Source organism: Cervus canadensis, chromosome 23 (genome assembly GCF_019320065.1).
Source record: "Cervus canadensis isolate Bull #8, Minnesota chromosome 23, ASM1932006v1, whole genome shotgun sequence".
Lineage (NCBI taxonomy): Eukaryota > Metazoa > Chordata > Mammalia > Artiodactyla > Cervidae > Cervus > Cervus canadensis.
In genome coordinates, this window is record NC_057408.1 from 45,475,691 (window position 1) to 45,502,639 (window position 26,949).

At 39.9% G+C, this 26,949-nt stretch overlaps 1 protein-coding gene across 1 annotated transcript; it reads right to left on the reverse strand.

The window, feature by feature from the left end:
- Positions 1-4,121: 4,121 nt before the first annotated feature.
- PSMA8 (proteasome 20S subunit alpha 8) lies at positions 4,122-24,897 on the reverse strand. The gene is made up of 7 exons (XM_043444339.1): positions 24,727-24,897; positions 16,781-16,907; positions 15,094-15,218; positions 12,041-12,163; positions 6,864-6,983; positions 6,495-6,557; positions 4,122-4,534 (listed from the first exon to the last, which is right to left on the reverse strand). The coding sequence occupies exons 1-7, from the start codon at positions 24,826-24,828 to the stop codon at positions 4,442-4,444; spliced, it is 753 nt and encodes a 250-aa protein (XP_043300274.1). The 5' UTR covers positions 24,829-24,897; the 3' UTR covers positions 4,122-4,441.
- Positions 24,898-26,949: the final 2,052 nt, after the last annotated feature.

The window sequence follows — 26,949 nt, forward strand, 5'->3', positions numbered from 1 at the left end:
TTTGACTTTCTAGATCTCACCACCTTGCTCCCCAAAGCAGGTGTAGTAGTCCAAAGTCCAGGAGCAGTATACTGGAGTTTCTTGGGCTCTAAATGCTCACTGACATTTTATACGGTGTTAGATTTTGCCAGCTTGATGATGGCTGTGAAATAGTGTCTCATCACAGCTACAATATGTATTTACTGGATTAGGGTAGAGTTTCATTTAATAAGCTCCTCATGAAGAGAAAATCGTTCAGGTGTCCTCTTCTGTGAAACGTCTGTTTAAATGGTCCATTTTTCTGTTGCATGGTGTTCTTTATTCCTTTGAACCAGTCCTGTATAAACTCCAGATACACACCTTTTATCAGTTACATGTTAGGAACATCTTCCCCCATGGGGCCAGTCTTTTCACATTCTTTTTTTATTTGCTTTTTAATTGAAGGATAATTGCTTTACAGACTTTTATTGTTTTCTGTCAGACCTCAACATGAATCATAGTTACACACATATACCCCCTCCCTTTTGAGCCTCCCTCTCATGTCCCTCCCTCCCCATCCCGCCCCTCTAGGTTGATACAGGGCCCCTGTTTGAGTTTCCTGAGACATACAGCAAATGCCTGTTGGCTATCTATTTTACATATGGTAATGTAAGTTTCCATGTTACTCTTTCCATACATCTCACCCTCTCCTCCCCTCTCTCCATGTCCACAAATCTATTCTTTATGTCTATTTTGCCATTGCTGCCCTGTAAATAATTTTTTCAGTATAATTTTTCTACATTCCATGTATATGCATTAGAATACAACATTTACCTTTCTCTTTCTGACTTCACTCTGTATATATACTAGGCTCTAGGTTCATCCACCTCATTAGAACTGACTCAACGCATTCCTTTTTATGGCTGAGTAATATTCCATTGTATATATGTACCACAACTTCTTTATCCATTCATCTGTTGATGGAAATCTAGGTTGCTCCCATGTTCTGGCTATTGTAAATAGTGCTGCAATGAACAATGGGATACATGTGTCTTTTTCAATTTTGGTTTCCCCAGGGTATATGCCTAGGAGTGGGATTTCTGGGTCATATGGTGGCTTTATTCCTAGTATTTTAAGGTTTTTATCTTATATATTTTTATTTTTTTAATTTATTTTATTCCTAGTTTTCCACGTTCTTTATGGTATCTTTTGATATAGAGAAGCTTACATTTTCAGGTAGTTGAATTATCCATCTCTTAAGTGTTTCAAACCTTTTTCTGGTTTTGGCCTCAGGGATTTCCCTTTCTTCCGGTGAGTTCAGTTCTGCATTTAAAGGGCATATACTTAGATTCATTAGATTTTATCCAGTGTTTGTTTCTTTGCCTGTAGTGAGAGAGTTTTTTCAGACTACCTAGTTAATGATAACCTAACGATGGAAAGAGAAGTTGTCTAGCTGATCCCGAGAACCAAATGTTTGTGATCATCTCAGTTTGAGGATACAAGGGAGAAAAAGCACAAAGTGACTGCATATTGCATTTTTCCAACAAAAGAAAACTGACATTTTAAATAGCAATAATGTTTGAGTATATTCTGGTTAAAGTTAATCGCTCAGTCATGTCCCTTTGCAGCTCCCTGGACTGTAGACCATCAGGGTCTTCTGTCCATAGGATTCTCCAGGCAAGAACACTGGAGTGGTTTGCCATTTCCTCCTCCAGGAAATCTTCCCGACCCAGGGCTCGAACCTGGGTCTCCAGTGTCTCCTGCACTGCAAAATTTTTACCCACTGAGCCAGGGGGAAGCCCCATATTTTGGTTAAAACTTCACATTAAAAAAAAAAAAGATATATGTATAAATCAGCAAAACCGGACCAAAACAATACTTCGATTTCCAAAGTAAAACAAAGCAATCAAGTCAAAAACAATCTGATGCTCATGCCAGTTACAGGCGGAATAAAGCCAATGAGATATAAAAGCTTTCGCCTCTTATGATACAGCCTTGTGAGGAAGACTGGGGAGAAATGTGTCTTTGGGTATAAACCACACAGTGTGTCTCATTAGAGGTAAGAGAATTCAGTGAGTTAATGTTTTCAAGGAACTCAAGACAGTGTCTGGCATGTAGTAAACAGTGCGTGAGTGGTGGTTTAGTAAAAGTAAGGGGTGGAATTACAACAGATCATTAGGATGATGTGTCCCCATTCCTCCCCTCACCCCACACCTAGGAAGCATGGGACCCCCACAGCTGAGGTATGGTTCAGAACAGAGTAATTAACATTGTACTGTATCCATGTACAGCCAAACACACCCAGAGGTAGAAAAGGCCCTGTCCTCAGATTAGAGGTGGAAATTGGGAGAGGAAGGTATCTTCTCCTTTTTGTTGATTAACAAAAAATACGTCTTATTTCCTTTAAGGTCTAGTGTTGTGTGTTTTACTAGGGTGTGTTTTACTAAGACTTAAATGTTATTCCAGAAACTACTAGCAACATACTCCATACTCCCTATTAAATCCACAGATTTAAGCGAAATAGACTTTGCATTATTCATATAACTCATAAGAATGGGCTCAATTATTTGGTACTGTGACCTCTTCAAGACAAGGACCATATCTTTTTAATTCTCGATAGCTCAGCTGGTAAAGAATCCGCCTACAATGCAAGAGACCTGAGTTTGATCCCTGGGTCGGGAAGATCCACTGGAAAAGGGATGGGCTACCCACTCCAGTGTTCCTGGGCTTCCCTTGTGGCTCAGCTGGTAAAGAATCTGCCTGCAATGCAGGAAACATGTGTTCAATCCCTGAGTTGGGAAGATGCCCTGAGAAGGGAAAGGCTGCCCACTCCAGTATCCTGGCCTAGAGAATTTCATGGACTGTACAGTCCATGAGGTCACAAAGAGTTGGACACGACTGAGCAACTTTGACTTTCACTTAGCATGAAGAGAATGTTTGGTGAGGATGAGCAGTAGGTGAATGCACTTTCATGAGATCGCTTCCCAGGGCCATGTGTGGGCTAGCAACACATCCCTCTCTTTCTGGAGGTCCCCCCATTTTGACTTAACCAGGGTCTGAATCCACTTTCAGGGACCATACATGCAATACGTTGACATATTCAACAATTATGTGGTGCCTTCCCATCACTCTATGTTCAACAAGGGCAAAAGACATTAGGGAAGACATACAGATGACCAACAGGCACATGAAAAGATGCTCAAAATCACTAATCATCTGTGCTGTGCTAAGTCATTCAGTTGTGTCTGACTCTCTGTGACCCGCCAGGCTCCTCTGTCCATGGGATTCTCCAGGCAAGAACACTGGAGTGGGTTGCCATTTCCTTCTCTAGGGGATCATCCAGACCCAGAGACTGAACCCGGGTCTCTTCCGTCTCCTGCACTGGCAGGCGGGTTCTTTACCACTAGCACCACCTGGGAATCCCATAATGCATAATCAGAATCTCTGTTTTTACATGAAAGTTGCTCAGTCGTGTCCGACTCTGCGACCCCATGGACTATACAGTCCATGGAATTCTCCAGGCCAAAATACTAGAGTGGATTGCCATTCTCTTCTCCAGGGGATCTTCCCAACCCAAGGATCAAACTCAGGTCTCGCACATTGCAGGTGGATTCTTTGCCAGCAGAGCCACCAGGCCCTTATCAATTGTATCTCAATAAAATTGGAAGAAATAATAAAGTATACAAGAGGATGTGTGTAGGCTCATGCAAATACTCCACCATTTTGTTGTACAAGGGTCTTGAGCATCTGCAGGTTTTGGTGTTCACAGGGGCCGACACCAACAGATGACTGTACTGCAACTTGTAAGATAACTATGACAACACGTGCTAATTTGCTACAGTTCTGTCCAGCCGTGCAACCCCATGGACTGTGGCCCACCAGGCTCCTCAGTCCATGGGGTTCTCCAGGTGAGAATACTGGAGTGGGTTGCCGTGCCGTCCTCCAGGGGATCTTCCCAACCCAGGGACTGAACCCACGTCTCATGTCTCCCGCATTTGCAGGCAGGTTCTTAACCACTAGCACTGCCTGGAAAGCTTGCTTAAAAATAAGGCACTGACAAAATTTTGGCACTTCACCAACACAAGGGTGTTTTTATCTAGAAATGCAACTCAATTATTATATTGTTTATTTTGGAATAGCTATCTCTACCTGACAGTCAATGCTTGAATAGCACCAAATTATTTTTTAATTTAAAATTTTTTAATTGAATTTGCATATATGAAAAAAGTAACATACTGAGAAAGTTATAAAATATAGTCTCAGGTTTATGTAAAGTCATGACTGCTTTCAACAATTACTGAACTCTTAAAAAAAATCTTCATAATCATGTATGTTTGTCATAGATGAATGCCACAAGTATGACATTCTCAACACATGTAACTACTAAATGTAATGTTGCATATTAACTTATTTCCTTTAAAATTTCACTAAGCAATTCTGAGTACAAGGAAATATTAAAAGATCCCAGTGTTTCTCCTAAGAATTAGGTGGTCTTCTTTGATTTTTTCTTCTCTGCTTCTTCTTTTTCCTTTTCTATTTCATTTACTTGTAATTCAATTTCTTTGGCACTAAACATCTGAAAAGAGAAAAAATTTTAAAAAGCAAATTCCATTTATAGCAACAATTTCTAAATATTTATGTCGATGAACCCAATTATATTTTATAATTTTATTTTTTATAACTTTTTATCTTATAACTTCAAGTATATGATGAAATATTTCAGAAGTAGCTTAATTATAACATTTATGGACAAAACCAGAATTCTACTACCATTGTGCTAAAATAAAAAGCCAGGAAATGCAATATTGGATTCCATATACTATATATGGATATAATTCTGAACACATTTGAATTCAAAGCTTATTCTATTCATGAAAAAATAACTGATTACTGAACTCCCACCTCATCCCACTGTGACTCTCATTAGGTTTTGTTTATTTTATCAGCTCCAGAACTAGCCAAAGAGGTAGGAAAATGATGATTTTCATGGTGTTCTGTTTAGAACTGCCAAACTAAGCAGAGAACAGAAGAGTTTTGATTTTACTTAAATCAGTTTTATTTTACTTAAAATCAAAGATGGGAGCAACTTGCTTAAGATCATACTGTTAAACACATGCATCTGCTGGAAATTAAACCCAAATCTACCTAATTCTGAAGCACAGGCTCTACTAACTACCCAGCCTACTGGGAAATGTCATGTGGAGGGACAGTGTAACTCTGTTGCCAGGATGCATACCATCCTACCACTCAAAAATAAAGACACGTGAATCTGTGTGTGTGCGCTTACCCAGCTGTGTACACATGGATGTCTTGGGGCTGGAGAGCTGACTCTGGACTCAGTGGTTCTGTGTCCCTGTGGTATTGGCACAGCTGTCCCTGAGTCCTGGAAGCCAGAGGCGACAACCTGCCCCCCACATCTCCATACTCTGCTCGGCACCCTGGCTGTTTATGTGGAGCCCTACAGAGGCGGCCCAGCCCCCGTGGCCCCACTTCTCTTACTCATTGAAACCTGCTCCTGCCCTGTCCTTGCATCCCTAACCCACTGGTGTCAAAACAACAACAAAACTCCAAAAACCAAACCACTGCTCCACACAGCACTGATTTTAACACTGTTTCCCCTTGAAATGGTTTCCTTAACACAAAAGAACGGGCATACGTAAAATACTGCCTTAGGGCACATTTTTCATATAGTTTCCCAGGCAAGTGCTTTTGTACACTCAGCTAAAGACCCAGCTGGCACAGAGTGTGGAGCTCTACCTAACGAACAGTCTGTCACATTTCAAATACTCTTCACCAATGAATTCTCCATCACAATGTTTGGAACAACTTACTGCAGTGTTCTGCACAATTTACTTTGTGGTCCAGCAATTTTAACACATAATGGCTGACTAAGGTGTACAACTAATAACGCTAGACTTGACATAAAGAAATATGAAAAGATGATCACAATTAGATATTAAAATGTAAGTCTTACAGAAGCTTAACGCACTCATAAGTGAAAAGTAGAGAAATCAGATAAAAACCAGTAGGCAATCGAGAAAGGTTGGTTTTTTAACATAATGAAGGATAACATTATGTTAGAAGCCTAGAGGGCCAACAATTATATAAATGGCAGCTGAATGACACGAAGCTAATCTTGATTTCAGATCTAAAAAGACACCACGAAGGACTGTTCACTATATGGTGCCAGGAATGAATCTCCACAGGGAATACAGTATGCTGCCCTATATGGGACGGACTCAGTAGGGATTCCTACTTATAAGAACATGTACTAAGTGGGGTAGGCCTATACATAGATCTCAGCACCCCTAGGACTTCACAGAGGGCTAGGGAGAGCTAACTGCTTGTGCAGTAAGCATGTGCAGATTAGTGACTGTCAGCCTACAGAAACAAAACAGAAGTCATCACAGTGTCAATGGATGCAAATGGAGGTTTCAGGCTTGTAATAAAGATTCACAGGTGTCAGCAACATACTAAAGTTTTTTGTCAAAATGCCTTATACTACAGGTATTTTTCCTCTTTGGTTAATGACCTACCTTCAAAGGTTGGTTTCTTCTTATTATAGCAAGTTCAATGTTTTTTCCACCAGACTGGACAACCTAATGTAAAACAAGTGCAATTTTAGAATTACTTCAGGAAAGTCTGTTTTGTTTATTTATTTATTTATTTATTTTAGTTCTACCACTTTATTGCTACCAACCCATCTCCCTCCACCCTCGTGCACACATGCTCAGTCATGGAACCCCATGGACTGCAGCCCGCAGGCTTCTGTGTCCATGGACTTTCCCAGGCAAGAATACTGGAGTGGGTTGCCATTTCCTTCTCCAAAGTCTGTGTTTTAATAAGCAACTGAATGAGGGGGAAAAAACCATGATTTTCTGTATATGCTTTATTAGATCACTTACTTCCAACAAAGCTCTTATTGCTAATTTGATAGCTTCATTGTCATGTGCTATGGCATCTTCTGTGTAATTCTTTTCCAGAAATTCTCGGACAGTTTTGGCACTTCGACCTATTGCATTTGCCTTGAAAGATAGAAGATAATTATTAATGCCATTGTAATATGAATGAACTTATGGTTACTAAGTGAAGTTTAGGGGTTTAGAGTTTATTCCACTATTACTTAGCATAATTACTTAATGAAAATTGTAGTTCGAAGGTTTAGTGAACATTTCAACAGCTCATTTGATTTACTATATGAATAATCTGAGATGATGGCATGACTTATTTTCAAATACACCAATGCCTTGTCCTGGCCAGTGCTTCCTATTTCCTTAATGGTTCCCAAGTCCTTAGTAGTCAAAAAAGATTGAAAGAGTTGAAACTCGAAAAGATGGAAAGAGGAAAGGAGATATAACTGCAATATGATGCAAAAAGAAAAATAAAAGGACATCATTGTGAAGAAGAAAGGTGTTTCTTTGAACAGGACTGTGCATCATTTTATCTCCTCTGACTATAAGCAAGAAGGGCTGCTTCTTTCTGTTCCATTCCCCATTTTTCTTCGTTCTTCAGAAATTTTCAGCAGATGAAAGGAAGAGGCAAAAGCATCTCCCTGGCTGCATGGCTACAGGTAATATATAGCCTGTTCTTTCCATTCAGTGTAAATATCCACATGAGTACTAGTGATGATAATGATAACAACAGTAATTTTTATTAACAGAACACTTAATGTGCCAGGCACTATGTTAAGCATTTTAAATGGATTATCTCATCTTAACCATCACAAAAACAATCAAAAAGGTACCATTACTAACTCTAATTCATGGAGGAAGAAATGAAGGGTTGAAAAGCTTAAAAGAGCCGACAATTTGGACCGGATAACTGCTGTGGTGGGGGGCTATTCTGTGCATTGCAGGATGTTTAGCAGCCTCTATCCACTAGTTCAGTTCAGTCGCTCAGTTGTGTCCAACTCTTTGCAACCCCATGGACTTTAGCATGCTGGGCTTCCCTGTCCATCACCAACTCCCAGAGCTTGCTCAAACTCATGTCCGTTGAGTTGGTGATGCCATCCAACCATCTCCTTCTCTGTCATCCTCTTCTCCTCCTTCCTTCAATCTTTCCCAGCATCAGGGTCTTTTCCAGTGTCAGTTCTTCGCATCAGGTGGCAAAAGTATTAGAGCTTCAGCTCTAGCATCAGTCCTTCCAATGAATATTCAGGACTGATTTCCTTGAGGACTGACTGGTTTGATCTCCTTGTAGTCCACAGGACTCTCGAGCGTCTTCTCCAACACCACAGTTCAGAAGAATCAATTCTTCGGCGCTCAGCTTTCTATTCACTAGATGGTAGTTATATCCCCTACCTCAGTGATGACAACCAAATGTGCCTTGAGATATTGCCATATGTCCCTATGCTGGGACAAAATCACCGCTATTTGTGAACCGCTGGCTTAGGTAATCTTGCCCAAGATCATATAGGGGGTAAGCAGAAGATATGAGCTTTGAAACCAAGTAGACCAAATCATCAGTCCGAGCTTTGAGCTCTATACACCATGCTGCCATATTCCCTTTTGCTGTGATGGCTCCAGAGAGTGAAAAGAACCAGCAGAAAGGCCCATCCTTTCACTGAAGGATTCTGGCTGTAAATAGGGAATGTCCCAGTTCTAACTGGTATGTACTATGGTTACTGGAAAGAGACTGCAAAGGAGATTTTTAGGAAGTGAGTATGAAAACATACCTTTTGTACTACATGAACATATAGTTCTGCAGGAAATCAGTCCTGAATATTCATTGGAAGGACTGATCCTGAAGCTAAAACTCCAATACTTTGGCCACCAAATGCGAAGAACTGACTCTGATGCTGGGAAAGATTGAAAGTGGGAGGAGAACGGAACAACAGAGGATGAGATGGTTGGATGGCATCACCGACTCAATGGACATGAGTTTGAGTATATTCCAGGAGTTGGTGGTAGACAGGGAGGCCTGGTGTGCTGCAGTCCATGCGATTGCAAAGAGTCAGACACAACTGAGCATCTGAACTGAACTTCGCAGAACTTTTACCATACCTTTATATTTCAGAAGATTAAAATAAATAGCTATGAAATTTTAAATCAGAGTTTGTGGCCTTGAAATTTCATTAAGATAAAGGTAAACCCTTCAGCCTGGTGTGACTTTGGAGCTTATTAGCTTCAAATTTGTTTTGGTCAACTAACTGGCTGCTGCCTGGACAGGAAGTACATAAAGTAGTGGTTTCTCCAAAAATCTCACTGAGCCTTTAAAAGTCACCTTGTAAATGCCTGGTGACTTTCCTGTCCACTGCTTCCAATTGCTGATGTCAAAATTCTTTAACCCCGAACCTATCTGACTGGTTTCCTAAAGTCCAGCTGCTTCTTACCACACTTTAACCCCACCCTCCCTCCAGCCCCATTACCCACTCAAGCTCATTTCAACAGACTTTTGATGGTTCTGCAATGTTTTTCCTGCCTGCCCGTCCAGATTAATGATTTTCTGTGGCGAAGAATATTAGCTGCCAACCCCAGTATTCATTCTTCCTCTGTGACAGAACTCCAGGCAATGTGCCTGCTGAAAAATGTCATGTCCTACCCTCTGTTACCAAAAGGAATATACAAGTGGAAGTAACTGGATGAACCTTCTAGGAATCTCTGCTGCCTATAATGCAGACATGTTGGCTAGAGGTCTAGTAACTACCTTGGGAGCATGAGAAAAGACTAAGATAATAAAAGAGACAAATACCAGTAACTGCCTACTTCAACCTTCTCATTATGCAGGAAAGATAAATCCTTATGTGTTAAGGATCATCACGTCCCTGTGGTTAGGAGCCGAGAACAGTAATTCACAAATACACCTCTGAGTGGATCCTGGGATGTGCTACCCCACTCCCCTTCAGAAATGAAAGCCTTATTCCTCCAGCTGCTGGAAGTGCCAAGGGCACATGGCCCCTGCTCTTAACTTTCTTTGAGAGGTGCCTTTGTTAACAAGAGCTATCTTGCCTAAGGTCTTGTACTCTCCAGAGCTGGCCCAAATCCAATGACTGACTGATGAACAGCTATTAATCCCCAGTCCCCCCACCCCAACTTGAAACAACTCCAAAGAGCTACCCCTGACCCAGGGCTTCCCACAGGGCTGAGGAGGCCGTTACTGAAATTGCACTGCAGGCCCACTTTTCCCTCAGCCTCATCTTGTTCCCTTCCCTTCAACAAATGCTGATCCCCAAAGCACTTAGTAAAAATGATGGTTAAATGGCCTTTACTAAAATAAATAAATGGCCTTTACTGATGGTCAAATGGTATCTTCCAAAGAATACCAGTGGAGAGAGGATCTAAGATAAAAGGGTTCCAAATTAAAGTAATCTTGGGGACTATTTAAACTGCTTGTAGAATATTTACAATGTCTTTTAGAACATGCAGAACTTAAGAAAATTTATTAAATTTCTTTGGAAAAACATCTCCCCAAATTAATTAGCCTTAAACAGCTTAACTTAGATATATTAACATCCAAAGAAATACACTTTGAGAAACACTGTTCTGAAGTACACAATATACTAACTTTGTTCCTGTTTAAAGTATTACCAACACAGCAAAAACTTGGCCTTCTAAGCGTATCACCGTCGCTCTATCCAGGCTGTTCTCGCCAAGGTCACCAATGACTTGCATGTTGCCCAATTCAATCATAGCACAGTCCTTTTCTTACTTGATTTATCAGTGGTGCTGACTTGGCTGATCAACTCTTCTTGGAATCCTGTTTTCACTCGGGATCCAGGATATTACTCTCTGGGTTCTCCTCCTTTACAGACTAGGCTGGATCTATCCCCACTTTTCACTGGCCAATGCCCCTGATCTAAATCTGATTTCACTTATTATTGAGTCCCCTAACCTGTGGCTCAGTGGGTAAAGAATCCACCTGCAATGTAGGAGACTCAGACTCGAATTCGATCCCCGGGTTGGAAAGATTCCCCTGGAGGAGGGCATGGCAACAACCCACTCCAGTATTCTTGCCTGGAGAATCCAATAGACAGAGGAGCCTGGTGGTCTACCGTCCATGGGGTCACAAAGAGCTGGACAGGATTTGAAGTGGCTGAGCATGCATGCAACTTGTTTGCCTGCTTCTGCCCTACAATCTATTCTCAATGAGAGATACTTTTAAAATATAAATCAGATCATGTTACTCTAATATGTGAAAATCTGTACTATCTATTTCACATGTCCTCTAACTGCACCTTGTAAGACTACAACCTAGCACTGCAAAGTGTTGTCATCAGGCGGTGATGACACAGCCGTGTTCTCAGGAGTCCACAGCACCATCTTACCAGGCTGCGTGGTATACTAGGTCAGAGTGAAAAACAACAAAACCAACAAAAAAAAAACAAGACAGAGAAACTTGACCTTATGTTTAACAAAGTGCCAGAGGGCACACCCCTAAATAAAAATAAAACCACAAGATTTTACTCCACATTGAAAGGCTGGATATCAGAATTTATATACTATAGAGAGAGGATCATTTGGCTTGAGGGAGTAGCATGAAGTAGAGGACAGAACCCTGCACTAAGAAGCAGGAGACCCTGAGTTCTAATTCCAGTCTTGCTATTAACTAGTGGTGAAAACTTAAAAAAAAAGAAAATCACTTAACTCCTGAGTATTACTTCCAACACGTAGAATAAAAAAGTTTCCAAGATTTTTTGTTATAGGTGATTTTTTTAAGTTGCATACTGCGTCCTTCAACCAAAATCTTATAAGAAAGTGCAATACATAAAATCGGTAAAATGATGATGACACGGTGTACATGTGTGCGCCCACATGCTCGTGCTGTTTACACCCTCCCACCTCCACCACCTGGCCTTACAACACCACAGCAAAGCAGTTTCAGACCCAGATGATAAATAAACTTGCCAACAATTAAGCAATCTCCATTATTTTCCTAACTGACTTTGAAATAAAGATGCTTCTCAGCAGTTGTTGTTCAGTCACTAAGTTGTGTCCAACTCTTGCGACCTGGACTGCAGCACGCCAGGCCTCCCTGTCCTTCACTATCTCCCAGTTTGCTCAAACACATGTCCAGTAAGCCAGTGATGCTATCCAACAAGTATAACCCTCAAATTCTAAAAGACACGAACAAATTCCTGACTCACCTTCCAAGCGTGGTAAGTACCAGAGGGATCAGTCTGATATAATCTTGGGACACCATCATCATCAAAACCTACAATCAAGGCAGATATACCAAAAGGCCTTCGTCCATTGCTCTGAGTATATTTCTGAAAAATAAAATATTTTCATGGCTACTCTCTGTATGAGGCCAAAGAAAGGACAACACTATTACTTATCAAATAACAGTCTCTAATAGTAAATAAAGTATTCCTGATAAAATGATCTTTATTAATTTGTTTTGTATAACTTCAAGATCCTCTTGCTGAATTTCTTCTGTAGTAACCTCAACCCATGATGAAAATTTTAAAAAGTAAATATTGACAGTCTTGTAAAATGAAATCATTAAGTTTCTCATGTATGGTCTCAAATTTGTTTTCCTGTTGCCTTATGTAAGTTTGGTAGCATAAATAAACTGTAACCATTTTCCTATTGCAGAGAACTGTGCATGTCATATCATTCTGGTTCTCAACAAAGTTGATTTCAGGAGCTGTGCGAAGCACGGCCTTGGTTTCGCTGTGAGGGACACTGTTGTTATTATCAAGTATTCTTACTTGATACTATTATTATCAAGTATATTCTGTTCACTACGCTCTTATCTCTCCATAAAAATCCAACTAGGACATTTCTTTCAGTCTCAAAACAAGAAACTTTTGTTTCTCTTGAAGAAAAAGCATGTTTTTCTCCTCACTGACAATGGGGCACTGGAAACCAGTTTTATCTTTTAACTTAGTGCAAGGAACTTTCTGAATTTATGTCCTAGGGAGTGGAATTCACGCAAATTCTGAGACTGGCATCCAGAGAAGTTGTGCAGAGCAGCAGCTATGGTAGAAAACTCAGGACCACATTTGTAGGCAACTGTATGAATTCTGGCCTGAGATGCTTTAGACTAGCTTTCTTCTTGGACTTGTCTAATTTTTTTTTATTTTAATGTTGTTATATATATATTTACAAGCCACTTTAAATTTGGGTTTTTTTTGTTTGATTTTTCTTCAGCCATGCCACAAAACTTGTGGGATCTTCGTTCAAAATGCCCCGACCCCCAGCAGTGGAAGCCGGAGTCCTAACTGGATTGCCAGGGAATTTCCAAAGCCACTTTAAATTTTGAATGCAAATAGTGAGTTACAACAGAAACTCTTGAAAGAATAGGGTTTGTCTTTTTTTCTCTGTATTCCCTAATGTTCCTAGTTCACACGTAGGTATGAAGTAGATGTTTTGTAAATGTAGATGTTTTGTAAATACACCTTAAAGGAAAGAAACTTTTACTTTGCTTGCTTAAGCAACCACTTTTTTGTTTTGTTTTGGCCATGCCGAGAGGCATGTGAGATCTTAGTTCCTCCACCAGGGATGGAAGCAGCATGAAGAAGAAATACATGCACAAGGTTAAATCATTAAAAAAAAAAAAAAAAATCATTTAAAAGAACAAAAGGTGTACATGAGGATAACTTTTGTTCCAGAGCCTCAGGCTTCTCCTCGGTAGCAACGCCACTGTTACAGATTCACAATGCATGTTTCTAAAAATGTTCCATGCATAATAGTTTTTATATTTCCAAAATAAAACCTAAAAACCTTAACTGGGAACCTTGTGTACACAATCTTCTGTACCTTCTGTACACAATCTTCTTGGCTTTTGGTGAGTACCTTTTAACTTGGGAAAATCAAAGCAATGAAGAAAGAAAAATATAAATAAATAAATAAAATATAAAAATGCTGAACTTTGCTGAAATGAATTAAATTCTAAAAAACAAAATAGGGCCATTTCTTATAAGTATGAAATTTAAAAATTTAATATCTAGAATATATAGAACCTATAAAAAATCTCTATGTAAAAACAAATACTAAATTCATCCCAGGAAGTATTCTAAATTCTTTAAGTGTACTATATATTGCAACTCAACAAACATTATTGTAATGTTAATTTTATAAATAAGGAAATTGAGGCAAAACAGGCTAAATGGTTTGCCCAAGGCATTAACTAGAAGTAGCAAAGCCAGGACTTAAACCCCAAATTTCTGGCTCCTGGGAGCAAATTCTTAACTGCTAGAGTGCCTGTCAAAAGAAAAGATAGTTTACACTAGGAGAAATGAAAATAGCAAACAAACATGTGGGGGGAAAATTGACCTCACTACTAATTATAAAATACAAATTAAAACAACTATTACAATACTATGCTATACTTATTTGCAAAATAAAAGAAAAATGAAAAACCCAATGCTGATGATTCTTTAGGGATATATTTATGTACTGCTAGTTGTACGATAAAAATTTGTTCAATCTTTTTAGAAAGCAATTTAGCTACATATAACAAGAGTCTTAAAACTAATTACAACCTTTAATCTAGGAATCCCAGACTGAAAGTTAATTTAACAATATAATTCAAAAAAGAAAAAACTGTGACCAAGATAGAATAATGTTATTAAAGTAGCAGATTGAAAGGGAGAGGCAGCAAGAGAGGCAGAAAGAGGGGGTGGGGGAGGGAAGGAGAAAAGGAAAAAACCTGGAGCGACCTAAATCATTAGGAGACAGCAATTAGAAACAGTACTACATAGTTAGGGTGGCGAGGGTTAAGAACTATGTTGCTGTGGATAAATAACAAAGAAAATGATAATAAATGAAGCAAAATTTGTATGCATCATGATTATACTAAAAGTCAAATCATGTATCTACATATGGATTCAGAAGACATAATATCTAAACTTGATCAGTTGTGTTTAGCTTTGTAGATGAAAGAATCAGGTATTTCTATGGAAAACTTTAAAAGTGGTGTCTTACTGCTACATCTCTGAACTACAGAAATCTCCTTAAAAGGTCACACTTTTTTTTTTAATATTTAATTCTCAGAATTGATACTGATTGAGATTTCTAGTGATCAAATCAATCCACTCCACTGGTATAAGAATCTGAGTGTGAAGTGAGAAATAATAAGGAATTCAGTACATTTCAACAGACTGAATGGTTGGAGTGACTAGTGTTCCCATGCTAGGACCCATCACGGTGGAAAAAAGAACACGTGGGGGAATCTGTTGGCATGCTGGCTTACCTGCTTTAAGGTCGCTATGAAGCGAGTTATATATTCGACAGTGACCGGGTCCTCAACTGTGAGCTTATGACTCTGGCACTCCACACGCGCTCTGTTTATGACGACTCTCGCATCAGCAGTCAGCCCTATAAAAACAGTCAAAGAAGAAAAGTGCTTTGGCCACCATTATATTTTTCCTGTAACATTCTTTGTTTTTTCCAATATATGTCCATAATAAAGAATTTATGAAATAGAGTTATCACTCATCCTAAGTTGCTTTGTTTCCTTCATTTGATCCATTCTTATTTACTTTTTAAAGAAGATTGTTTTAATTAATATTTAAACATGAATGTTAAGTAACCTATTTCCCAAAGATCAAGATGGTTTAATTTACAGTAGCTGGTTTGATTATTAGGTTTTATTAAATTAAAAAAAAAACAACAATTCTGTAGTCAAATTTTAAAAGCTTTTTTGAGACAGTATCAGTGGCAGATTTGTTCAAAAGCTGACCGTCTATCCTGATTCCAGAATCAAGCTACTTATTACCTAAACCATAAAGTAAGCTGGATTTCTTCTTATGAAGATGACGAAACTTCATTATCAAACACGAATTCAATCTGCATTCAACATAACCATGACATGCCACTTGTCAGCTTTTTGTCTAAGATTAGGGGTTTGAAAATCAAGAACATTAAAACAGAAAAAGAAGGGCATTTGCTGGCAGTCGAATGGTGAGGACTCTGGCATGTCCATTGCTGAGGGCCTGGATTCAATTCCTTTCAGGGAACTAGGATGCCAAAAGGTATACAGCCAAAAAACAAGAAAGAAGGAAAGAAAAATTCATCTTACTTTTATCATACCAAAACATCATGTGATGAATTCCTAACACTTCTAAGAGGAGACAGAAGATGTTTCTATCAAAATGACCAAAAACTTAAATGGATTACAAATGATTACAAACATTTCTATTGAAGACTTTGGCATTTGACCTTTTCATCACCATTTACTTTCTTTCTCCACTCTCTTTTTTTTTTTTTCTCTCCACTCTCTTAATATCATATTGCTCAAAAAACTCATTCACAAAATCTCTGAAACAGCCGTTTCTCACATAACCAATCAGTCTTCTGCAGTCACAAGCTCTTGTTTCTTTCCATGCCATTTCAAAATGTGTTTCTACAAACCTGAAAGAATGGTTAGTTCCTGAAGATAGTTAACAGTAACCAACAAAGAAGCAGCTGTCAGAACATGCCACTGTTGAGAACCACTCTAACACCCAGGAGTAGGGTATGAATTACAATCAGACACTCAATTAAAGAGAAGAAATGGATTCTTTTCTTTTCGCAAAGGTTATCTGAGAGAAAGAAATGGTGATAGATTGACTTAGCCTACCCTATAGGCTAAAAGCTTCACTCCATTTAAAAATATGATAAGAAAGGAGATATTGAAGTACAGTATTTCTTTACATTGTAAATAATGATATAATCCAAAACTATAGAAAAATAAAAGTATATGTAGAAAACTCATTATCAGAAATCTTGGTTTATAGAGTTGTGATTTCCCCCCAAAATATAAGACATACTATTTATGTTTAATGAGAAATGGCGTATAGTATATTTATGATGAATATTATGTAACAGCTACAGTCGGGCCCGCTGTGTTACCTAAAATACCAACACACTCTGCATCATTACTATAGGCCCACAAGTACCTGCAAAAGCCATGCAGACGTGGTCATCAAGGGCACAAATCTTCCTCACAGTTCTTTCATCTTGAAGCTTGGCAACGGATTTTTTTTCGACCCCAAGCACAACTATATTAGTACCTCGAATTCCAACCTGTTGAGTCATTATAAGAAAAAATGAGCTGGCCATTTTTACACCTAAAAGCAAATTATTCTAACAAATGACTTACAGGAAAAGGGTTTTCCTTAAACTTTCAATATAAAAGAGAAAAACAGACTTCCAAGAAAACTAAAGACACACAAGTATAGGCTTACAGGAAGTCCATTTCCCAAACTCAAAGCAAAGACAAATAGGTATAAACTAGAATACACCACCAGTGCTGAAACTACACGACTGTCCTAATCTCATACGCCTAAGGGTGAGTGAAAGTGAAAACTCGCTCAGTCGTGTCCGACTCTTTGAGACCCCAGGGACTGTAGCCCACCAGGCTCCTTACAGAACAACATTTACCCAAATGAAACAAGATGCTGGGAATACGTATGCATTTCTTGTAGAATGGGCAGTACCAGTACCGGTGGTAGTAGAAGCAGTATAGAATGTCAAGTAGATAAAATCCTGAAAGCTCTTCCATATATCTCAGTTAGGAGGGATAAGGATTAGGGACCATATGCAGACAATTTGGCAGCTTTTTATAAAACAGGCAATTAACATACAATCTAGTAATTGTGCACTTGGGAGATTTTATCAGAGAAATAAAAGCATGTTCACACAAAAGTGTGCTATGAATGTACCTTTATTCATAAAAACTCCAAACTGGAAACAACTCAAATGTTCTCCAATACATGAATAGTTAATTAAACACTATGGTACATCCATATCATGGAACACTACTTGCACTAAAACACATACATGAAACAACTTGGATGAAACTCAAGGGAAAAAAGCAAATCCCAGAAAGTTTCATACTGTATGATGTCATTTAAATAACAATTTGAAGTTACAAAATTTTACACATGGAGGATAGATGAATGCTGCCAGGGATTAGAGCTATGGATGGGTCAGTTTGGTAGGGAAGGTAAATAAAGAGTTGGGGGTGGTTAAATAAGAGCAACATATGGAACTGTGGAGCTGGAACTGCTTAGTATCCTGACTGTGGATGCAGGAAGTATGCAGGCAAATGAGTCCAAGTCAAACTGGAGAATTCTGAATAAAATATCAACATCGATATCCTGGTTGTGACACTGTACCATTTTACAAAATGTTATTATTGGCAGAAAATGCAGAAAGTATACTAGGGACCCCTATGTTTTATTTATTCCAACTGCATGTAAATCTACAATGATCTCAATAGAAATTTCATTTAAAATTACTCCACTGGAGACAGGAAAAAGTCAGAAAGATTAAACAGACTGGTAAAATGTTGATAATTACTGGTGCTGCGTAATGGGTATACAAGAAGTTCATTATACTATTCCCTCTATATCTTTGTAAATGTAAAAGTTTAAAATAAATCAAACAAACCTAAAAACAAATAAACCTCAGCTTTTTCTCCAGAGGTTTTCTCACCAACATTTGAAGTGAGTGAAGTCACTCAGTCGTGTCTGACTCTTTGCAATCCCATGGACTGTAGCCTACCAGGCTCCTCTGTCCATGGGATTTTCCAGGCAAGAGTACTGGAGTGGGTTGCCATTTCCTTCTCCAGAAGCGATTCCCAACCCAGGGACTGAACCCAGGTCTCCCGCATTGTAGGCAGACACTTTACAGGCTCAATCACCAGGGAAGTCCCTTGTGGCTTCCCTTGTGGCTCAGCTGGTAAATAATCCGCCTGCAATGCGGGAGACCTGGGTTCCACCCCTGGGTTGGGAAGATCCCCTGCAGAAGGGAAAGGCTACCCACTCCGGTATCCTGGCCTGGAGAATTCCATGGACTGTATAGTCCATGGGGTTGCAAAGAGTCGGACATGACTGAGCAACTTTCACCAACATTTGAACACATGGCTAGCCCTCTCTTAGTTTAAACAGAATATTAGAGACCACTTTGTTTCAATTCTGCCTCTCTCTCTTAACCCTTTCAAGGCCAAATTCGGTCATCAACTCAGTTTACAGCAACCCGCTTTCCACCCCACTCCTCCCAAAGTTTCGCCAAGGTGCACTACACATAGGTCATTAAGGTCCCTTATGGCTTTTGTCTACCCTCTACATGGTCTGTAGTCTATATCTTATTTTCTTGAGTGAAGAAGGATGCTCAAGAATACTCATTTACTTGACCTTTAACATAGGTTTTAATCTGGGGAGAGAAAGGATACACTTTAAAATTACTATCTCCAGCCTAGATCAGTCTCTTGATTTCCAAACATGTATATTCAGCTCTAGGTAAGAAATCTGGACAGTTTAGCTAAGTTCACCTTTAGCTAAGTTCTCTCACCAGGGTGCAACCAAGCTGTCACCCAGGGCTGCACTCATCTCCTGGCTCCTGGGGGAGAACCTTTACAAGCTCACTCACAAGGCTGTTAACAAGATTCAGTTCCTTGTGGACTGCTGGACTAAGGACCTCAGTTCCACACTGGGCTTTGTTCATACCAGGTTTTTAACAGAAACGCTTCCCTCAGTTCCTTCTATACAGAACCTTCCATATGACAAATCACAACATGCCAACTGGGCTCCACCAGGGTGAGCAAGCAGGAGGATGAAGTAAGTCACCATCTGAAACCCAACATGAGAAGTGACGTTCCATCACTTTCCCATTCCATTCCTCAGAAGCCACTCACTAGGTTCAGCTCACATACAGGGAGAGGGTTACTTGAGGCAGTGAACACCAGAAGATGCGGATCATTAAAGGCCATTTTGGAGGCCGCTAACTACAGATCCTATAAGCATGTCAATTAGTGCTTCAGATTACCTTAAAAAAAACACAACGGCAGTGCCATATACCAAGATATTAAATCCAGAAACAGAGGCACCTTCTCTGACTCCTCCCTCTTCAATACCTTTTCTCTTTCCCCAACCCCCAAACCCATCCAAATAATCATCCAACGTATCAACAATACCATGGAATTTTCTCCAGAATCTGCCGTATGTCCATTTTGGCCCCAACCCTATTAACAACTCCTATCATCTTTCATCTGGGTTACTTCCAGAGACTCCTATGTGGTTTCCCTGCTTCCTTGATTTCATCTAATCCACTGACCACGATGCAGTCTGAGAAATCTTTGAAAAATAAAAATATGAAGAAAAAAGAAAAGAAAATTGGAATGCTGCACTCCCCCACTTAAAATCTGTATTAGTGGGGAACATTTCTCACTAGGCAAACCAAGATAACACAGAAGTAGACGTGGGACAAAAGGATCTAGGGACTGTAATATTTATTTCTGTATTATCAGCTTTCTGTGCTCTTAATGCAGATACGCTTTATCTGTACAGGAAAAAAAATGGGAACCCTGGACTCATATCCCAATAGTTCTCCCAGAGGAAAAAAGCCACCAGTATCTCTAGCTAGAAAAGTCCTGCTCTATGGACTTATACTGGCTAGATTTCTGTCCCTTGCTTGTTGCAGGAGGACAGAAACTATGAATGACATTTCTTGGGTCATGTGAGTACCTCTTTGGTGGGACAAATGGAGCCTGTTATTAGAAAGGCAGAACAATAATAACCACATCAAAACCCTTCAAGTCTTCTTATTCCCTTAAAAGCATTCAACAGTCTGGCTCCTGTTTCTGGCTTCACCTCTTCCCATTTTTCCATTGCTTCAGCAATCCTGAATGCCTTTCAGTTGGTGAACCATAGTTGTATTTTCCTACATGGTCTTCTCACATGTTAGTTCTTTTTGTCTATTATACCCCTCTCTTTCCCCTTCCACTTTTTCATCTGGCTAACTTCATCTTTCAGGTGTCTACATAAATATCACATACTTCCTCATGGGGACCATGGACCTAGGACCTTAGAGTTCCCACAAAGCCTCATAATCTCCCACTATAATACTTAGACAGGCCTTGTTAGGACTACATACTCACAGTCATCCAACATCCCTGCTAGCAAGCTCTCTGAGGCCAAAGACTGAGACTCTTTTGTCCACTGTGAAACTAGAGGACCTTGCACCACATTTGGCAGGTGTAAGTGTCAGACAAAAATGTCTTTAAATAGTAAATGGAAGTGCTGGAAGAACTACAGACAAAATTGAAGGAAAAAGGGAAAACAAAGGGATAGTAAAGAATAATAGCTACCATTTACTAAGCACTTGCTGTGAACCAGACACTGCAAAATGGTGAACACATATGACTGCCTCAAATTCAATTCTCGCATCAGCTCTATGAAGCAGGCACTATTTTGATGCCCATCTATTTAAAAAACTGAAGCTTAGAGAAGTTAATTGCTTTACATGATACATATCTAGCTTCCACATTTGAGATGTTCACAGATAATTAATATACAAACATTTACCGAATAAATCACATGGTGCAACACAAAGTGCAAAGGCTTTGGAACCAGGAAAACTGAAGTGAGAACACGGACTCTATGACTTTCTGGCTGGGTACCCTTACCAAGTTATGAAAGCTTCTGAATCATAGCTTCCACATACATTAAAAAGGGGATTAAACACTGTTCTTAATGGTGGCTCAGTGGTAAAGAATCCACCTGTCAACACAGAAGATGTGGGAGACATAGGTTCCATCCTTGGGTTAAGAAAAAGACCCCCTAGAGTAGGAACTGGCAACCCATTCCAGTATTCTTGCTTGAAAAATTCCATGGACAGAGGAGCCTGGAGGGCTACAGTCCATGGGGTAGCAAAGAGCTGGACATGACTGAGTAACTGAGCATGCAATGTAAGACAATGTACATGAAACATGTGGCGGAAATGAGCATTACTTAAAATGGTCGTTTCCTTCTTTCTCAGCTCCTCCACTGTATATCCTGCAGTAAAAGTACAAAAGGCATTACACCATTTAGATTCTCGAAAGTGAAAGTTGCTCAGTTGTGTTCGACTCTTTGCGACCCCATGGACTATACAATCCATGGAATTCTCCAGGCCAGAATACTGTAGTGGGTAGCCTTTCTTTTCTCCAGGGTGTCTTCCCAACCCAGGGATCGAATCCAGGTCTCCCTCATTGCATTCTTTACCAGCTGAGCCACAAGGGAAGCCCAAGCATACTGGAGTGGGTAGCCTATCCGTTCTCCAGCAGATCTTCCCGACCCAGGAATCAAACTGGGGTCTCCTGCATTACAGGTGGATTTTTTACCAAGGTCTTACTATCCAGTTAAAGTGAGAAGACTATTAGAATGTCTGAAATTAAAGAGAATATGAGGCCAAATGTACTCTTTACGACCCCATGGACTGTAGCCCACTAGGCTCATCTGTTCATGGGGATTCTCCAGGCAAGAAAACTGGAGTGGGTTGCCATGCCGTCCTCCAGGGAATCTTCCCATCTCAGGGATTGAAACCAGGTCTCCCGCACTGCAGGAAAATTCTTCACCAATTGAGCCACCAGGGAAGCACATGAGGCCAAACAGTAAATACTATACACAGATGATACAATGGTACAGATGATAATTTCAGAGAACCAAGAGATCCATGACTGGAGCGGATCAGAGATGGCTCCACAAAGGAGAGAAATGTGCAGAGATTCTTAAGACAGAGAGTGACAGAGGTGTTTTCTGCTCTCCCTACCTACAAGGGCAGAAACATATATTGGTAAAACCACAAAGCTCTACCCTTAATTAAAGTGGATCATGGAAGACTTTGATGGCCAGACTGTGGATCTGGGGTTTGATAAAGTAGGAAATATGGAGCTAATAACAGTTTGGGGTCAGGGAAAGGACAGAATGAAGAACGATAATAAATCTTATCATTTCCATGGGAATACTCTAGAGGGGTTCATTTTTTTTTCTTTCCTAAAAAGAAAGGTATTACCTCTCTAAAATGTTATTCAAACATATTTTTCATTTATATAAAAAGGGAACTAAGGAAAAAGAAAACAGGCCTCTTGCCTCACTTAATTCTGTAAGATGATCATCAAGAAGAAAGCAGAACCCAGGGTCTCTAGTTGCAGCCCATATAACTTTTTTTTTTATTACTAAATAATATCACATCTTCATATTGGTCAAAACTGGCCAACCTTGGCTTATTTAAAACTCATCATATCAACTGTCATTTACAGACAGAATCTTCTGTGACATATCTTAATAAACAAGTGCCATTATAAACTTTACCCCACGTGACAGGTCATAGCACCCTAAAGGAAACACAATGAATAACTCCATACAAAGATGCAAATTATAATTCAGAATCCTGAGACAAAACTGTCTCCTCCTTGCAATGGATCTTTAAAAATGCCCACTATAGGTATTTTTATATCCTTACCCTTTTACAACTCATTACAAAGGAACTATCAATCAGTTCTATAGCATTCTTAAAACATTTTAAATAGCCAGTGCGGCTTCTTATTACACCTCAGTCTTCTCCCATTACTCTCTTTATTTTAGGCTCTAAAACTGGGGCATTATTTTCTAACCATATGCTTCACGCCATGCTGGGGATTATATAACTTCTTGTTTTTATCAAAATGGTACCCCTCTGGTTTAAGCTACATCAGGCTTTTCTTAAATTTACAATTCTAAAAGAGTTACTTACAAAACAGAAGTAAAACTAGAGGGCCCAATTAAATAGAAAAATACTTTAAAAATGATGATAAGATTCCTTCTAGTGTTATTTTTTTTACCACTTCACATTTGATAGATTTATAATAAAAGTGAATTATTTCCTTCCATAAGTAAGTTGGAATGGAAAGCGAGAGAAAATATAGACATTGCTAGACTTAGAAATGCACTGTGTATTCTCATAGCTGGTGTCTCCTTTTCCAAGATACACAACAAACCTGCTCATGAAATTTGAAAGATTTAAAAACATCAGGTCCTCCTAAGCCCAATGGCTAGGATTTGGAAGATTTGGGGTAACAGATTTTTGGGTCACCAGGCCATTTTTGTCCTTATAAATTTTTATAAATCACTAAGATTATTAAACGTAATTAAACCTTGGCAGGAGTACTACTGCTACCCTCAGTATTTGAAAGTTTTTCAGAACCGTGGATGTATCAATTTAAAGGAGGGTATACTCTCCTTTATAACAATCAAACCAAAAGTGGGAAATGGCAAAAGAGTGGAGATTCTTGGGGGCTTAAAAATCTCTAGAAGGCTGCTAAATAATCAGGAGTAAATTTTTGGGCAAACATTTTTAACAGGTCTCTCTTCCACAAGACAGACAGGCAGAGGAGAAATATGATATGACATCCCTTATATGTGGAATCTAAAAAGAAATGATACAAATGAACTTACAGAACAGAAAGATACAGACTTAGAGAACGAATTTATGTTCGGTGGGGGAGGGAAGGGATAGTTAGGGAGTTTGGGGAGGTCACTGTACACATTGCTATTTGCAAAATGGATAACCAACAAGGACCTATTGTACAACACATGGAACTCTACTCAATGTTATGTGCCAGCCTCCATGGTGCGGGGGGCGGGGGGGAAGGTTTAGGCGAGAACCGATACATGTACATGCATGGCTGAGTCCCTTTGCTGTCCACCTGAAAATACCACAACATTGTTAATCCGCTATACCTCAATACAAAATAAAAAGGTTGAAGTTTGAAAAAAAAAAAAGTCTCTTCTACAGTCAAGGCTACAAAACACACACCTCCACGCCGCCCCCGCCCCCGTGCCCCAGGTACGTATCTACGCATCTACGGCGACTGTTAATGGCAGCTGCAACAAGGGAAACCTAAGAAGTCTACCACCTTTTAACTCCGCTGTTTCCAACCCGAATTTCAGAAACAACACCTCCCTTGATAGAAAAAGGAGGCAATTTTCACACGTAGGGGACACTTCCGGTCCCTCCACATCCAGCGATGGGCTGGGACGGTGGAGTAATAAAGGCCTGACACTAGGCAGGGGTCGACGGCCAAGAAAAGTTGCTCGCTCACCGCGGTGGAGCCTTTCTTTACCGCTTCCTGGGCATATTCCACTTGAAACAGGTGTCCGTCTGGAGAGAAGACAGTGATCGCCCGGTCATACCGAGACGCCATCGCGCACCACTACCCCTGGCCCAGCTGAGCGTCCCACGCTATGGCAGCCGAGGAGCGAGGAGAGGCGGGGCCGGCGGCCACGTGCTATCCGGAAGTGCTTGCGCGTGCTCCCCAAGTCACCGCCGGAAGTGTTGACGTAACGCCCAGGCGTCCTCGAGTCCTTCCGCGGGTGAGAGGTGGTATGTGCGAGTCCACTGTGATCCTGTTCTAGGGCTCACCTTAGTTCCTGTGTCCTGGTTTTCCCACCCTGGTATTGCTGCAGGATGGGGTTGTGAAAACGATCTCAAAGATTAGGGCTTAATAGTGAGAATAGGGCTTTCTCAAGTGGTGCGTTGGTAAAGAATCCTCCTGCCAATGCAGAAGACGCAGGTTCGATTCCGGGTCGGGAAGATTTCCCTGGAGAAGGAAATGACAACCCACTCCAGTGTTCTTGCCTGGGGGATCCCATGGACAGAGGGGCATGGTGGACTACAGCCCATGGGGTTGCAAAGAGTCAGCCATGACTGAGCACGCTAAGGCATGTGCACACATGCACACACACACACACACACACACACACAGAATTTAGAAGATTGAGTATTTTTGTTTTTCACAAACCTGTTAGAGAACCAGTGGTAAGTTAGTTTTCAATCTCTTATGTTTGGTTTCATATTCTAAAATTTCCTTCTCTCGCTTCCCCTTCCTCCCTCCTTATATTTTACAGATGTAACTTTTAAAAAAGATAATTATAGATTCACAGGAAGTTTCAATGATAAAAGAGTGGGCTCTTGTACCCTTCATCTACTTTACCCAATATGTTACATCATATTAATGATAGTACAATATCAGAACCAGGAAACTGACACTGGTATAAAATAGTTACATAGCTCTGACTGAGAGACATTCTGAAAGTGTTGCAGTGTGTTGTAGCACATATTTCATAAATATAGCATTAAAATGTTGACAAGGATTAATTGACACATTCACGGATTCACACTGACACTGAAACTAACAGGGTGGCTTTGGGCAAGTATATTTCAGGTCATTAAAATAGTTTTTTAGTGATGATGAAAATAGTTTTCTGACCTGTAAAACAAGGATAACAATACTTACTTCATAAGGTTGTTATGAAGAGAAAATGAAATAATGTGTTACTGCCTGTAGGGCAGTGCCTAACACAGATAGCTCAGATAGTTCTTTGCGACCCTATAGAATGCAACATGCTGGGCTTCCCTGTCCATCACCAACTCCTGGAGCTTTCTGAAACTCACATCCATCAGGTCGGTGATGCCATCCAACCATCTCATCCTCTGTGCCCCCGTTCTCCTCCTGCCTTCAATCTTTCCCAGCATCAGGGTCTTTTCCAATGAGTCAGTTCTTTTCCTCAGGTGGCCAAAGTACTGGAGCTTTAGCTTCAGCATCAGTCCTTCCAATGCATATTGAGGACTGATTTCCTTTAGGATTGACTGGTTTGATCTCCTTGTAAGGACTGTAGTCCAAGGAACTTTCAAGAGTCTTCTCCAACACCACAGTTCAAAAGCATCAGTTCTTTATAGTCTTTATAGTCTTTTTTTATAGTCCAACTCTCATATCCATACATGACTACTGGAAAAAGCATAGCTTTGACTAGATGGAATTTGTTGGCAAGGTAATGTCTCTGCTTTTTAATATGCTGTCTAGGATGGTCATAGCTTTTCTTCCAAGGAGTAAGCATCTTTTAATTTCATGGCTGCAATCACCATCTGCAGTGATTTTGGAGCCCAAGAAAATAGTCTGTCACTGTTTCCATTTATTCCCCATCTATTTGCCATTAAGTGATGGGACCAGATGCATGATCTTAGTTTTCTGAATGTTGAGTTTTGAGTCAACTTTTTCACTCTCCTGTTTCACTTTCATCAAGAGGCTCTTTAGTTCTTCTTCACTTTCTGCCATAAGGGTGGTGTCATCTGCATATCTGTGGTTATTGATATTTCTCCTGGCAATCTTAATTCCAGCTTGTGCTTCATCCAACCTGGCATTTCTCATGATGTACTCTGCATATAAGTTAAATAAGCAGGGTTACAATATACAACCTTGATGTACTCCTTTTCCTAATTGGAACCAGTCTGTTGTTCCATGTCCAGTTCTAACTGTTGCTTCTTG

Excerpts from the sequence above, each read along its gene's own strand:
- PSMA8 (XM_043444339.1), bottom strand. The coding sequence starts at position 24,828 with ATGGCGTCTCGGTATGACCGGGCGATCACTGTCTTCTCTCCAGACGGA. Across the intron at positions 6,984-12,040 it reads GTACTTACCACGCTTGGAAG|GCAAATGCAATAGGTCGAAG; the intron begins GTGAGTCAGGAA and ends CTATCTTTCAAG. Across the intron at positions 6,558-6,863 it reads CAATAAGAGCTTTGTTGGAA|GTTGTCCAGTCTGGTGGAAA; the intron begins GTAAGTGATCTA and ends GTTTTACATTAG.